We start from the raw sequence: 14,812 nt of genomic DNA, 5'->3' as shown, positions 1-14,812 counted from the left end.
GCCATACTCCTAACAAAAGCCTGGCTCCTTGAAATGTAAGACTCATGTAGCAACACTACTTGATCACTGTCCATCTTTAAGCAAATATGTATAAAAGAAGGTTTGTTGCCAAAATGTACTTTTACATTTATATATATATATATATAGTAGTATGAAAATATATTTATGGTCAGCTATACTGAAAAGTCGGTTTTATTCTTAGAGGTGGGATGGGGGGAGGGGGTCATTAGTCTAATATGTTTTATCCCAGGAATGAAACCTGAATGTTTCTGTGTAGCTTACTTACCATAAATATATTTTTATACTACTACTAAGCTCTACCAACATATTGAGCACTGTTGAAGCAAATACTAAACACATATATATATATATATATATATATATATATATATATATATATATATATATAAACTTTTTGTTAAAGAGTATGCAATTTTGTATTAACTTGGTCTTTTGTGGATCTGCTCAAATTTTATAGTTGGAATTGTTTAAAGATGGTGCCATTAATCGCACTTATTGAACAAATAATTTCTGTGTCTCCAGAGATTCTCCTACCGGGAAGAGTGTGGTGCTGCTATAGTGATTTTATTATATGCATGCATGCAGCAGCTCTGCTGTTTTAAACAGCGTCGGCGACCACAGCTCTCCAAATTGTAGAGTCATGATAATCTCGGAAGACAAGTAAACACGGTAGTTTCCCGTTGCTTTCTGTCTTGGTTTGGGGGTGCATCTCTAACCCCCCCCCCCCCACAATGAGTTAAGCGCACCCTAGATACCAACCGGGAAATTTCTACGACTCTACACGATAAATCATACAGAGCTTGACCTTCCCAAATGGTCACCCATCTGGTACTGGCCAGGCTCACCGTTGCTTAACTTTAGTGATCTGACAAGAACCAATGTCTCAATGTGATTGTGCTGTATATATTTATAATATAGCTTTACTTTAAAATTACTAAAGAATTCTGTCTTTACAATTTTCCCCTCCTCATTTTCTCTCTCTCTCTCTCTCTCTCTCTCTCTGTGAAGATGGTTTCTGGTCTGGAGAGACATTCTGGCACCTTTCTTAATCTTTTCCAATCTCATGCTAGGAAAAATCTTTTTCTGCAACTCTGGACAGATCTATAAGAGATTGAGTCAACACAAGCTGGCTGTACTCTTTAACAAAAATAGTATAAATTAAAAAAAAAATGTTTAATCAAACACATACATATATATATATTAATTAAACACGCTAACATCTACATATATATTAATTAAACACACACACACACACACATATATATATATATATAAGTATTTTGATAGTTTACTTATTTCTTGTAATGCCTGCTGAATGACACCCTGAAAATGCAGACAATAACCCACACAAAAAAAAAAAAATGAAAAAAGAAAACATACCATTTTTAAAGTGGGATGGTGTCCTCTCATCTAGCACCACCATCATAACTACCATCATAACATTCTACTGCTATTATAACATACAACCATTCTGCTGCTGTTACTGCTACTACTACTACTACTACTACTACTACTACTGCCATTATACTGCTACTACTCTTACCCTAACCCCCCACCCCCCACAGTCTTCTAATGAGTTTCATCTCCCTATCACCAGACGGCAGCGGTGGGACTCCCAATTTACTCCAGTAACACAGAAAAGCGAGAGCTGTCAATCCCTTCGGAGTTGTATGGGCACCCTGCACTGTGCACCCCTCAACTGGACTGTTGGTATCAAGAGCTGCAAGACGGCAATGGATCTCCTCTTCTTCTACCCTGGCTGCAAACTGGAAATTTAGACGGACTCAGTAAGTAACCAAAGAAACACAACTTGTTGAGGTTTTTTGTTTGTTTGTTTTCATTGCTTTCTGCTTCTTCCTTTTGTTCCCTCGTCACTTTCTTCTTTTCTTCTTTCTTTTACTCGTGATGGGACAATTTTGACATTTTTCACCGATTCCGATACAATTACCAATTCTTGTATTATTCATCGGACGACTGTTCTCATCTTGAGTGTGATTTTCACAACGTTTTCGGTCGATGTAACCTCCGACCTTCTTCGGGTGTATCTTGTTGAACTCGGGACTGTTTCTGTCGAACTCTGGAATTTGAACAAAATTTTGAGCGAAACCCTTTAAAAATCACACTCAATATGAGAACAGTAGTCCGATGAATAATAATACAAATAACCAATCCTCATCTCAAAAATTCAGAAACGAAAATACTGTTCTACGCTTCTGATTCTGATATGATTACTGATTTTGTTCTAATTTCTGATCGAGAGGCGTTACTTAAAATCATATCAAATTTCAAATTTATTTTACAAAAAAAAAAAAAAAATAGCAAAGTGAAACAACCCTTACAAAGAAACAGGTGGAAGACATATCCACATACAGTCTGAATGTTTATTCAAGACCACTTTAAACTTGGATATGCTAGTCATCGTTACAATCTTCCATGCTAGGTTGTTCCACGGAGCCAAACCATCGACAGAGAATGCTGAACTGAAAGTGACAGTGATAGATTTTTATAAATTGCTGTGAAGACCATAACTTTGAAATACTCTGCAAAGGATATACTTATGCTCCTCTTGATGATGTTGTATGCCAGAATCCAGTCTCCTTGCATCTTCCATTGTCCAAATGAGAAATACGGTAGAACCCCAGTGGTCCTAGGATACGTTTTTTTCAGGTTACGATGTGAAATGTGATGTTTTTCCAGCCTTTGGCTTTGGTATTTGCCCTGCTTTATGATGTTATTTGATTATATACATGTGTATTATATAGTGTACTGTATTTTGTGTGGGATATTGTACTGTATTTTGGGGTGGAGAGGGCTCCCGTAAGCCGTGGTGAAGGCAGCCTTTCTAGGAGAAGCAAATCTCTGATTTAAAAAACCATAAAGCGGGAAACCTGTACCCGCATTAAGCTGGTCTGCAGTTTAACTTGTTGCTGGCTACCTTGCTCTTGCTTGTTGCTGGATCTCAACATTTTGGACCGAGAGAGAGACTTAGCTGTCGTACAACGCTAAGACTCTGTAACATCATCTGTGTATAGATACTCCCTCAGACATTTGTCTATTAAAATAGTCCTGTGGCGATGGAAGTCATTTTTGTGCTCCTGGATTTTAAGTCTCTGAGGGAGTGGCACTTGTCTGACAAGACGTTGCAATCATCACTGTATTTTGTTACTAATTTTTGATTCTGTATCCTGGAATTTAGTCTTTGGAGTCACTTTTTTGTACGAAAAGTGTGGAAAATCCTGTCATTATCCTGGTCACCAACTGTTGAACACACTTCATGTTTTAAAAGAGCAAGGGAAGTTATATTCACATACAGTCTGAATGTTTCTTTGAGTCTGCTGTAAATATTAATATGTTGTCAGAATCCGAAATTCTTCTGCAACACAAAAAATGCTGCCTTTCTCATTTTTTTTTATATGTTATTCACCTCAAACAAGGCAGATTGCCATTTGGATGTAAAAGGTTACTATTTGGCACCAAATCAACAGAGATACTATGTAGGAAGTTGAGCAACAAGATGTCTGTTCACATTACAATTGAACTTCTGCATGTCAGTACAGTCAGGGAAGCAGGAGACCCGGGAAGAATTCCAAAGTCTCACGGTTTTAATGAGCTGAAAGCAACAATGGTACATCTTTTGCAGGTGCCATTGCGCTGCGTAAAAAAACTCCTCAAAAGGTTTCAATTGCTGTCGATGATGGTGTTGTATGCCAGAATCAAGTCTCTTCGCATCATCCGTGACTCAAGTTATAATACATTTAGTTTTTGGAGCCACTCTTTGTAGATAAGCATGGAGAATCCTGTCAATATCCTAGTTACCTACGTTGAGAATGTTGCTTTTCTTTTTTTTTCTGATCCCCCGACAAAAGGAGGGCGGACCTGTAAATTCACCTTTGTCTGTTTATCCATTCGCACTTTTCTTAATAACTACGCCTTGGAATTTTTTAATTTTGTTCAAACATTAAACGTGATATGAGTAAAAAAGTAACAGAATGGATTTTCTGAGAAAACACCGGTTGCTCCCCTAGGGGCACCTTTCGAGTTGACACTTTTGTGCTTATTAAAAAAAAAATTGATGCCTTGGAATTTTATAAAACTTTCTGAAAAGTTGTAACTAACTGATTTCTATATAATTTTGTTTGTCTATACTTTGCGATAACTCTTGCTGTTCCCTGGGGGGGGGGGGGGCTGTTTTAGGGCTAATAAAAACACTCCATTTTTGGGACTATTTTACCATATTTGTCCAAAATTTTCTATGTATTTCTATTTATCAGTTTTGCATGGTGCTGAACTCAAATTCAAATACTTTAAGGCCTTGGGCACTTTTTGGGCTAAGGGGGGGGGCAGTGCTAAGTTTAGTCATTTTTTTTTATGCTTCGTTCACTGCGCATTCACGGGGGACCATGCATGCTTAACTTGTTTTACTGTGTTATTCACCAAACAAAACAAAGAATTCAGTCTCCGAAATAAATAATTTGAAGATAAGGATTAATAAGATAAATAGCTTGACAGTCGAATGTTAATCAAATTTATTTGGCAAAAAAAAAAAAAGCATAGTGCAACAAGCCATGCAAAGAAACAGATGGAAGACATTTATCTCCACATATAAGCCAGTCTTAATGTTTGCCTAAGGCTGCTTTGACTTCATGGAGCAAAAAATGCTGCTAATTTTTTTTTTTTTTTTTTGATTGAGACGAAAACGACAGTGGTATATATTTCACATAGAAGACTATGACTTGGTGAAAAACTCTTGAAGAAATAGATTTAAATTTCTGTTGATGATGCTGTATGCCAGAATCAAGTCTCCTTACATTTTCCACTGTTCAATGTGAAGAGATTTAGTGTTTGGAGACGCTCTTTGTACGTAATTGCAAAAAGTCTCTTCACCATTCCTTGATGAAGGAATGGTCTGCAGAGACCCAAACTTGATGAATCATCACTTATCAAGGCCAAATCACTTGAGGATGATGGTTAATAGGATGGATAGACTGACAGTTGAATGATGATCATATCCAATCTATTTGATAAAAAAATAATGTAAATAAATATGTGGAAGGCATTTATATCCGCGTACAAGTCTAAAGGTTTGTCTAAGTTCACTTTAAACCTGGATTTGCTAGTCCCTTTCATGATCCCCTCTGGACGATTGTTCCACAGAGCAGAATGCTGCTTTCCTAAAAGCAACGATGGTGCATATTTTACAGGTGTTTGTGGAGAAATTATCACCAGAAGAAAAATATATAATTTTTTTTTTTATCTCCCCCCCCCCCCTAAAAAAAAAAAAAATGGTGACACTGCCAAACAAACTACTGCAGACTTGACATAATTTTCTAAGGTGTGCATTGTATTAGTGTTTCTTGCAAATGTTGTTCTTTAAAACAAGTTCCTTCGTGCACGTTAGACATTTTTTGGCTGCAATATAGAACAGGCCTTTCTCTACTGTCATCTCTGCAAATCTAGATTTGGATTATTGAGTCGGATTCACAAATGAACTTTATGATTTATGAGTTGGTGTGTTTTATTTGCGTCAGAACAATGTTGTCATAATTTTTTTTTTTTTTTTTTGGTACCCCTGACAAAGGAGGGATTGGACCTCATTCCTCTTCGTTCATTCGTTTGTTCACACTTTTCTCAATAACCACGCATTGGAATTTAAAAAAAAAATTTGCACAAGCAATAGTCATGGTGAAAGTAAATTTCTGGCAGAATAGTTTTTCAGGGATAACTCTAGTTGCCCCCTAGAGAGCATTATATGGGTAAAATTACCCCCAAAGCGTTCATCCGTTCATTTGTTTGCACTTTTCTCAATAACCACGCCTTGGATGTTTTTGAAATTTTGCACAAACATTAGTCATGGTGAAAGTAAATTTTTCACTTGTGGAGAAGGACCTTATCTTCTCGGCTTGTTTTGATAAGAATATTTTGAAGCATTCAAGTTAAACACAGAACTTTCAAAGTCTTCTGTCCAAAGGCGAATTGCAGCAAATACGAGGACCCCCCCCCCCCTCTAAAAAAATTCCAAATATCATTAAAATAATGTTAGGTTTGGTTTGGTTTGGTTTGGTGAGTCAAAATTATTAATCAAAGCAAAGTTGAACCACAAAAGGAAACAAGACTGGTACTTGATGCGTTTATGCTAATGAGTCACCATTTCTAAAGCCAAAAGCCGTTCGAGAATAAGGGTAAATGAGATTCTCAGTTGGATGTTAATATGGTAACAGGACTAAGAAGATAAAATGTGAAATGAGAATTTTGAGTAATTAAGAGGACGGTTTGACAAGTATTTGTTGTCTGCAGGGAAGCAGTCCCATGGTACTGGGTTCCACAGATGGGAAGTTCTTTTAAATAAACGCTGTTCATGGAAATTGGGTATCACATGAACCCTATTCAGATTTCCTTTTTTTATTTGTAAGAGTCCAGCTTTTTGTTTTTTATTTGTAAGAGTCCAGCTTTTTGTTTTTTTATTTGTAAGAGTCCAGCTTTTTGTTTTTTTATTTGTAAGAGTCCAGCTTTTTGTTTTTTTATTTGTAAGAGTCCAGCTTTTTGTTTTTTTATTTGTAAGAGTCCAGCTTTTTGTTTTTTTATTTGTAAGAGTCCAGCTTTTTGTTTTTTTATTTGTAAGAGTCCAGCTTTTTGTTTTTTTATTTGTAAGAGTCCAGCTTTTTGTTTTTTTATTTGTAAGAGTCCAGCTTTTTGTTTTTTTTATTTGTAAGAGTCCAGCTTTTTGTTTTTTTTATTTGTAAGAGTCCAGCTTTTTGTTTTTTTTATTTGTAAGAGTCCAGCTTTTTGTTTTTTTTATTTGTAAGAGTCCAGCTTTTTGTTTTTTTTATTTGTAAGAGTCCAGCTTTTTGTTTTTTATTTGTAAGAGTCCAGCTTTTTGTTTTTTTTATTTGTAAGAGTCCAGCTTTTTGTTTTTTTATTTGTAAGAGTCCAGCTTTTTGTTTTTTTATTTGTAAGAGTCCAGCTTTTTGTTTTTTTTTATTTGTAAGAGTCCAGCTTTTTGTTTTTTTTATTTGTAAGAGTCCAGCTTTTTGTTTTTTTTATTTGTAAGAGTCCAGCTTTTTGTTTTTTTTATTTGTAAGAGTCCAGCTTTTTGTTTTTTTTATTTGTAAGAGTCCAGCTTTTTGTTTTTTTATTTGTAAGAGTCCAGCTTTTTGTTTTTTTTATTTGTAAGAGTCCAGCTTTTTGTTTTTTTATTTGTAAGAGTCCAGCTTTTTGTTTTTTTATTTGTAAGAGTCCAGCTTTTTGTTTTTTTTATTTGTAAGAGTCCAGCTTTTTGTTTTTTTTATTTGTAAGAGTCCAGCTTTTTGTTTTTTTTATTTGTAAGAGTCCAGCTTTTTGTTTTTTTTATTTGTAAGAGTCCAGCTTTTTGTTTTTTTTATTTGTAAGAGTCCAGCTTTTTGTTTTTTTTATTTGTAAGAGTCCAGCTTTTTGTTTTTTTTTATTTGTAAGAGTCCAGCTTTTTGTTTTTTTTTATTTGTAAGAGTCCAGCTTTTTGTTTTTTTTTATTTGTAAGAGTCCAGCTTTTTGTTTTTTTTTATTTGTAAGAGTCCAGCTTTTTTTTTTATTCCAACTTTCTTTATTCACACAGTTCCCTTTTCAGTTTTGATTTCCAAATCTCATCTAACTTGTTTAGCACCTTCGATGGCAACCTGATTTGAATGAACATCTCCTTTTTATATATCTACAATCCACAAACCAAGATATCTAAGATCATGCACCTGTTTCACTATGTCACACACTCTGTGTTTTTAAATGTCTCATCCTCAATGAACATGCAAAATGGTCAGATGGTTCCTACACGCAAATGTTCAGAGCAGTCATAGGTGTCCGTTTGAGATATAGAATAGCAAACAGTGCTCTAAAAGTAGAATTGAGCAAAATAACAAAAAGGTTAACATTTATCGTATGTAGAGAAAGAATCAAAAGTTGGTATACCAACTTTCGATATGTCTGAGTGTATCCTTGCACAGGCCGTGATCGTCCTGTAAAATAAGAAAAAACAACTTTCTAATCTTCATTAGTATGACTTGTAATATGTAAATGGGTTAGTATTGTGAAGAATTCCTGTGTAAAGATGTTGATGAAAGATTAGACAGACCTGTTTATGGATGTGTGTTAAAGTTAGGAGCATGTGTCCATATATATACGCATACATACATACATACACACACACATTGGACAAGGTATGTAGAAAAAGTCGACATGGACAGCCCCCTTCATAGGATCTTCGTTTACGAAGTCAAGCTAAGAAGAAAAAAATATATATATACGCATACATACACACACACATTGGATAAGGTATGTAGAAAAAGTCGACATGGACAGCCCCCTTCATAGGATCTTCGTTTACGAAGTCAAGCTAAGAAGAAAAAAATATATATATACGCATACATACACACACACATTGGATAAGGTATGTAGAAAAAGTTGACATTGACAGCCCCCTTCATAGGATCTCCGTTTGCGAAGTCAAGCTAAGAAGAAAAAATATATATATATACACACACACACACACACACACACACACATTGGACAAGGTATGTAGAAAAAGTCGACATGGATAGCCCCCTTCATAGGATCTTCGTTTGCGAAGTCAAGCTAAGAAGAAAAAATATATATATACACATACATACACACACATTGGACAAGGTATGTAGAAAAAGTTGACATGGACAGCTCCCTTCATAGGATCTCCGTTTGCGAAGTCAAGCTAAGAAGAAAAAAATATATATATACACATACATACACACACATTGGACAAGGTATGTAGTAAAAGTCGACATGGACAGCCCCCTTCATAGGATCTCCGTTTGCGAAGTCAAGCTAAGAAGAAAAAAATATATATATATATACATACATACACACACATTGGACAAGGTATGTAGTAAAAGTCGACATGGACAGCCCCCTTCATAGGATCTCCGTTTGCGAAGTCAAGCTAAGAAGAAAAAAATATATATATACACATACATACACACACACATTGGACAAGGTATGTAGTAAAAGGAATACCATAGATACTTATAAAAAATAATTGAATGTTATCGATTTTAGATTAGAAAGTCTGGTGCGAGAAGGAGAATTCATGTATGTGCAGTTGAAGTTATCATTTGGATTTTTTATCTTCTTGTCTTCGTTGAACTCTGGGCCCAAAGGCCCGGGTGGGTTGTGTGGCATCCCTAAAGAGTAGTCAGGGATTAGTCCATGCCGCGTGGAGATGTCTTCAGTCCGAGAGTCGAGAAGCAAAAGAGAGAATTGCTGTGTGTTTAATTTTTTATAAACTCCGTCACATGGTCAACTCACTTGAGTGATAGTCTTTGATTGGACAAGCCAGAAAGGAAGTTGCCCGCTATAACCAATCAGCAATGATGTTAAAACAAACATATTCAAAATTTTAAACCACGAGCATATGCTGTTGTCACAGTCCCATCGTTGTGTCGGTCCAAAATTGTTGCTCAATTCAGTCGATGTGGGAACAAAGGGAATTCTCTTTCCAAACAAAAATCATAACTCCAGTCCTTTAACGTTGCTAGAAGATGTGGCACAAGGTCAGAAAAGTGAGGCCAGTGCTCCTAAAGAAGGAACACTCTGGTTAGTAGTAGTAGTAGTAGTAGTAGTAATACAACTTATAGATCCAAGCAAAAAAATGACAACTGATTTCTTTCAAGTTAATTTAATTAGAAAAATTTTAAATGAGAAAATTTTTAGTCAACATTTGTAGATGATGTGTAAACCCAGAGACAGAATGTGAGAATATTCATTTGTCATTGAATGCTAGCTCCTCATTCTGTTAATCTATCATTTTGCAGTTCTGTTATTATTTTTTTTTTTTTTTCTAGATTACTTCAAGTTAAGTCTCTATATTTGGTGGGCTAGTGATTTATTTTTTATGTGAAAAAAAAAAATTTTTTTTACGTTTTTAAAATTCAGTGTGCACCATATGTCATCCCGGCTGTGCTATTAAAAAAATGCTCTGCCGAGGTTGCTCCAGTTCTGTCCAAACTTTACAATAAATGCCTTAACGAATCTTGTTTTCCCGACTGCTGGAAAACCGCCTCTGTGGTACCAGTCTTCAAGAATTCTGGTGAAAGAACTGACCCACTAAATTATCGCCCTATTAGCCTCCTCCCGCTTTTCGCCAAAATATTTGAGTCCTTAGTTAATAAAGCCCTAGTCCAGCACCTAACAGCTGCTAAACTCTTGACTGACAAACAATATGGATTCAGGCAAGCCCGTTCAACAGCAGATATCTTAACTGTAGTTTCTGAACGTATATACCGTTCATTGGATAAAACAGGGGAGGGTAGAGCGGTGGCCCTTGATATATCTAAGGCTTTTGACAGGGTATGGCACGATGGTCTTCTAAGGAAAATTAGATCATATGGAATCACTGGAAGAATTCATAACGTAATTAAATCCTTTTTAAGTAATAGAAAAATCAAAGTTGTCCTCGACGGACGTACATTCAAACAATATGACATAAATGCGGGAGTGCCTCAGGGGTCTATCCTTGGACCTCTATTGTTCCTGATATTCATAAACGACCTCCCTGATAATATTGTTTCGGAGATGGGTATATTTGCCGATGACACCACTCTCTATAACAGATATGAGGGGAAAACAAATGAACACATATCCAAGAAAATAGCAGAAACACTAGAGGATGACCTCCAATCCGTAGTGGAATGGGGACAAAAATGGTTGGTCTCATTCAATGCTGCTAAGACTAAGCTTGTTTCCTTCAATAACTACAAGAAACCTTCTCTACCACCAATAGCAATGGCCAAGAACACATTGCCTGCAAGTACTTCTTTTAAACTCCTCGGCCTAACGTTTACAGGGAATATGAACTGGAATAGATACATTGAGAGCATTGCCAAGGCTGCTGCAAGGAAGGTTGGCTCCCTCTACCGTGCTAGAAAACTACTTACGCCTGCCAGTATCCTATACCTCTATAAGGCAACCATTCGCCCATGTATGGAGTACTGTTGTCACATCTGGGCTGGTGCATCTGCTGCTTGTCTCTCGCTCCTGGACAGGGTTCAAAAAAGAGTCGCAAACCTGATAGGTCCTGAACTGTCATCTGGGCTTCAACCTCTGTCCCATCGACGAGATGTTGCATCCCTCTGCCTGTTCTACAAATACTTTAATGGTGAATGCTCTGACGAACTGCAAACACTTGTACCTCCCCGACGTAACTACCCCCGACAAACCCGACAAGCTACTAAGTCTCATCCCTTTACAGTGGAGATCCCTAGGTGCAAGAAAGCCTTTTACTCCAATAGTTTCTTCCCCAGAACTGCGGGTCTTTGGAACTCCCTTCCGGGATTCTGCTTTCCCAACTGCAATGATATGCAGAAGTTCAAGTGTAATGTTAACAAACATCTTTCTACTCTTCTCCCTTCATAATGACCCCGCTAATTAATTCCCTAATAGTAGCCCCCTGCTTCAAAGTGGCACTGTGCCTTGTTTGGGGTGAAAATTGAATAAAAAAAAAAAAAAAAAAAAAATATGTCTAGGCATATAACAATAGCACTGTCTTAAACAAAAAAGGCCACTTATCAATATGGTGGCCTTAACACCAAAATTTTATGTGAACTAATTCTTTTCTCAAATTTTTTACTATCTACCTTATTTTACAAGTTGCAAGTTTGCATGGCCGCACCCCCGAAATTGTAATGTTTACAAAAACAAAAAAAAAGTGCCCATGTTACTCGCCAGATTTACAAGTAATGTCTTCATGTTACTGTATTATTATTTAGAAATTCATAATGATCTGTTCATTAGTTTAGGCAATACGCAGATACCGTACTTTGGGGTAACTAAACTAAAAAAAAGGTCTCTTTATATGAGGGGTTGCCAAAAGAGCACTTTTAGCTAATTGGCGCAATTACCCCGGATTACAGTATATATATACTTTTTTCTCTTCTCTATAAAGTTAAGTGTGCATAGATATATGCATATATAACTTTATAAAGAAGAATATATATATATATATATATATATATATATATATATATATATATATATATATATGGACACACACCTAACTTTTTAAATATAGAGAAGAGTATACCTATATATCTATAAAAGTAAAATTGTCCGTCTGTGTGTGTACATTTCCCTACTAAACTACTCTGTCAATTTTCAGTCTACAGGCTCAAGATTTGACATAAGGGGTATTGAGATTTGGGAAAGCAGCCATAAATTTGGTTGTCAAAGTTCAACGATTTGACCTTTGAAAACTCTACCAAACTCCTCTGTCAATTTTAAGTCTAAACATTTGAAATTTTAGATGTAGGTTACTTGAACATGGATCAAACTTTTTAATTTGATTTGAGCCCAAAACAATAAATGTTAAGGGGTCAAAAGTGGGGTCAAATTTTAAAATTGCTTTTTCGTCAGCTGGGACCCTAAAGTTGCAAGTAGTGAAAGGCCGGCAAACATCATGGAAGTACATTTCAATGCTTGAAAATGCTTCTATCAAGACTGACGGTCCACGTCTGTATGGAAGAAATTGGATTTTCCAGCAAGACAATGCTGTGATACACACTTCTCGACAAGCACGAGAATACTTTTCTTCAAATAATAAAGAATTGTTAGATCATCCAGCATGTTCTCCGGACCTCAATCCCATTGAAAATCTTTGGGGATGGATGGCAAAAGAAGTGTTCACGGATGGAACCCAGTATGATTCGATAAAGGAACTTTCTGATTCAGTTTTCAGTACATGGGATAAAATTCCTTCACAACTGATAAAAAACTTAGTCGCAAGCATGCCGAAGAGAATTTTTGAAGTAATTCGTAATAATGGAGGCTATACTAAATACTGAGACCCTTTTTTAGTAATTTATAATTGCCTTTGTTAGATAAATTATCAATCGTCTTACCATTTTGACCAGATGAAAATATTTGTTTTTTTAAAAAATAATTATTAGATCAGGATTAAGGTTTCAAATGAAGCAGATTTAATTTTTTTTTCCATCATATTTTCCATTTTGGCGATGGTTTCAACCATTTGTTTGATTAAAAAATTGATAATATGCATAAACGCTTACTTTCTTAAGTGGTCTTATGATTTTGACCAGGACTGTGTGTGTGTGTGTGTGTGTGTGTGTATATATATATATATATATATATATATATATATATATATATATATATATATATATATATATATATAGTAAGTTATAAAATATATATGGCGATTAAGCTACACTGAATATCCCGCATTTCATCCACTCTAGTACTCTTCAGGCTTATGCGCATAAGCCTGAAGAGTCCTAGAGTGGATGAAACGCAGAATATTCAGTGTAGCTTAATCGCCATATATATTTTATAACTTACTAACTAGCTCTACCTACATATTGAGCACTTTTGAAGTAAATACTTAAAGTTTACGCATAAATTTATACTTTCGTATATTAATTTTCTTTAAATAAAGGAAGTAGTTATATATTCAGCTTTGATCTCACTACCATATATTAAGTTCAATATAATAATCGATAGAGAATTGTCTTTATAATAATAATAATAATAATAATAATAAATACGTAATCTGCATGAATTAAAATATAGTTGTGTATTTTATGTCTGGGCAACATCGGGCAGTCTGTTAGTATATATATATATATATATATATATAAACTTTTAGTAAAATATCTTGTCACACCATGACTGTTAATTTTCATGGTTGATGTACTCCATATTACTGGCTTTTATCAAAGCTAAGCTAAAATTTACTTAATAAATACCTCTTCACTGATTAGGATAAGTCATATCCTAATTAGTGAAGAGGTATTTAGTCATAACTTTCGTCATTTTTTTTTTTTTTACCTGAAAGTGTGTGATGGAAAAAGAAGCGTTCAATGTTTTTCTTTTGTAAATCACCCTTTCTCTAGCTGAAATCTTTCAATATTCGATCCCATCTTCTGCAGTATCTTCTATCTTCTCCTCACCCCATCCTCTTTCCTATCGATAACCTGACTGGCATTGGCTAACGGTTAAAGTTATTATTCCTGGCCTTTCACGGCGGCGTCCTTCACTCCGACCAACTAGCCCACCCCACATCCTGTGCAGTCACACTGCTCAGATTTCTCACACCCGAACTCTGTGCGGCCGGCAATGCCAACAATCAGTAGACTGCATCTGCGGTAATGGCTGCTCAGTACCACCACACCATCCCTTCGCCAGTGCAGCTGCAACTAGCCCAATCACCAACGCTGTCACCACTGCTGTTAAGAATGTGCGCTCGCGTGTTAGCTGCAGGCGAATAAAAAGAATGGGGAAAACGATAATGGAGAGTGTGTGGCGGTAGAAATGAAAGACATTGGCTTTTGACATTACATTGGATTTATCTCGCAGCTCCATAACAGATTGCGTCCTTTGGTTGGTACATCACGCTTCAGCTTCAAATCGTAGTTTTATCGATGAACACACAGACTAAAAGGACATATAGCATTTTTAGATGCTTCCAAAAATCTTTAGAAAATTCCGGTTTATTTGCCTACCCACAAAGGCATGTGGTGCTACCAGATTATGTTGTTTCAAAATATCAGCTTTTTGACTTTGATGCACCAAATATAGATGTTCTTTTTTTCCTTTGCCTTTGAAAAACACAATCATGTTCTGCAAAGCCAAAAACAAAAATAATTTTCCTCTACAAAATAAGCAAACTAAATACCATGTATAAATATGTGAAGACATAGAATACTTGAAACATAGAAGCTTTTTCCAAAATTGCTGGATTCGGCATTGAACAGCCCAGAAAGGGTTGATATTCCATGAAAAC

General features: G+C 35.7%; 1 protein-coding gene across 1 annotated transcript in view; it reads left to right on the top strand.

Annotated features, from left to right (window-relative positions):
* Positions 1–14,812, top strand: part of LOC145266412 (uncharacterized) — a 792,722-nt gene that overhangs the window by 764,868 nt on the left and 13,042 nt on the right. Inside the window, exon 6 of the mRNA XM_080122078.1 lies at positions 1,619–1,808. Coding sequence (XP_079978204.1) covers positions 1,619–1,808 — 190 coding nt within the window. The remainder of the gene's footprint in view (positions 1–1,618; positions 1,809–14,812) is intronic.

This window comes from Euprymna scolopes, chromosome 41 (assembly GCF_053919585.1).
Source record: "Euprymna scolopes isolate OS-2025 chromosome 41, ASM5391958v1, whole genome shotgun sequence".
NCBI lineage: Eukaryota > Metazoa > Mollusca > Cephalopoda > Sepiida > Sepiolidae > Euprymna > Euprymna scolopes.
The sequence above is the reverse complement of the archived record's forward strand: the minus strand, read 5'-3'. Positions and strand labels throughout refer to the sequence as shown.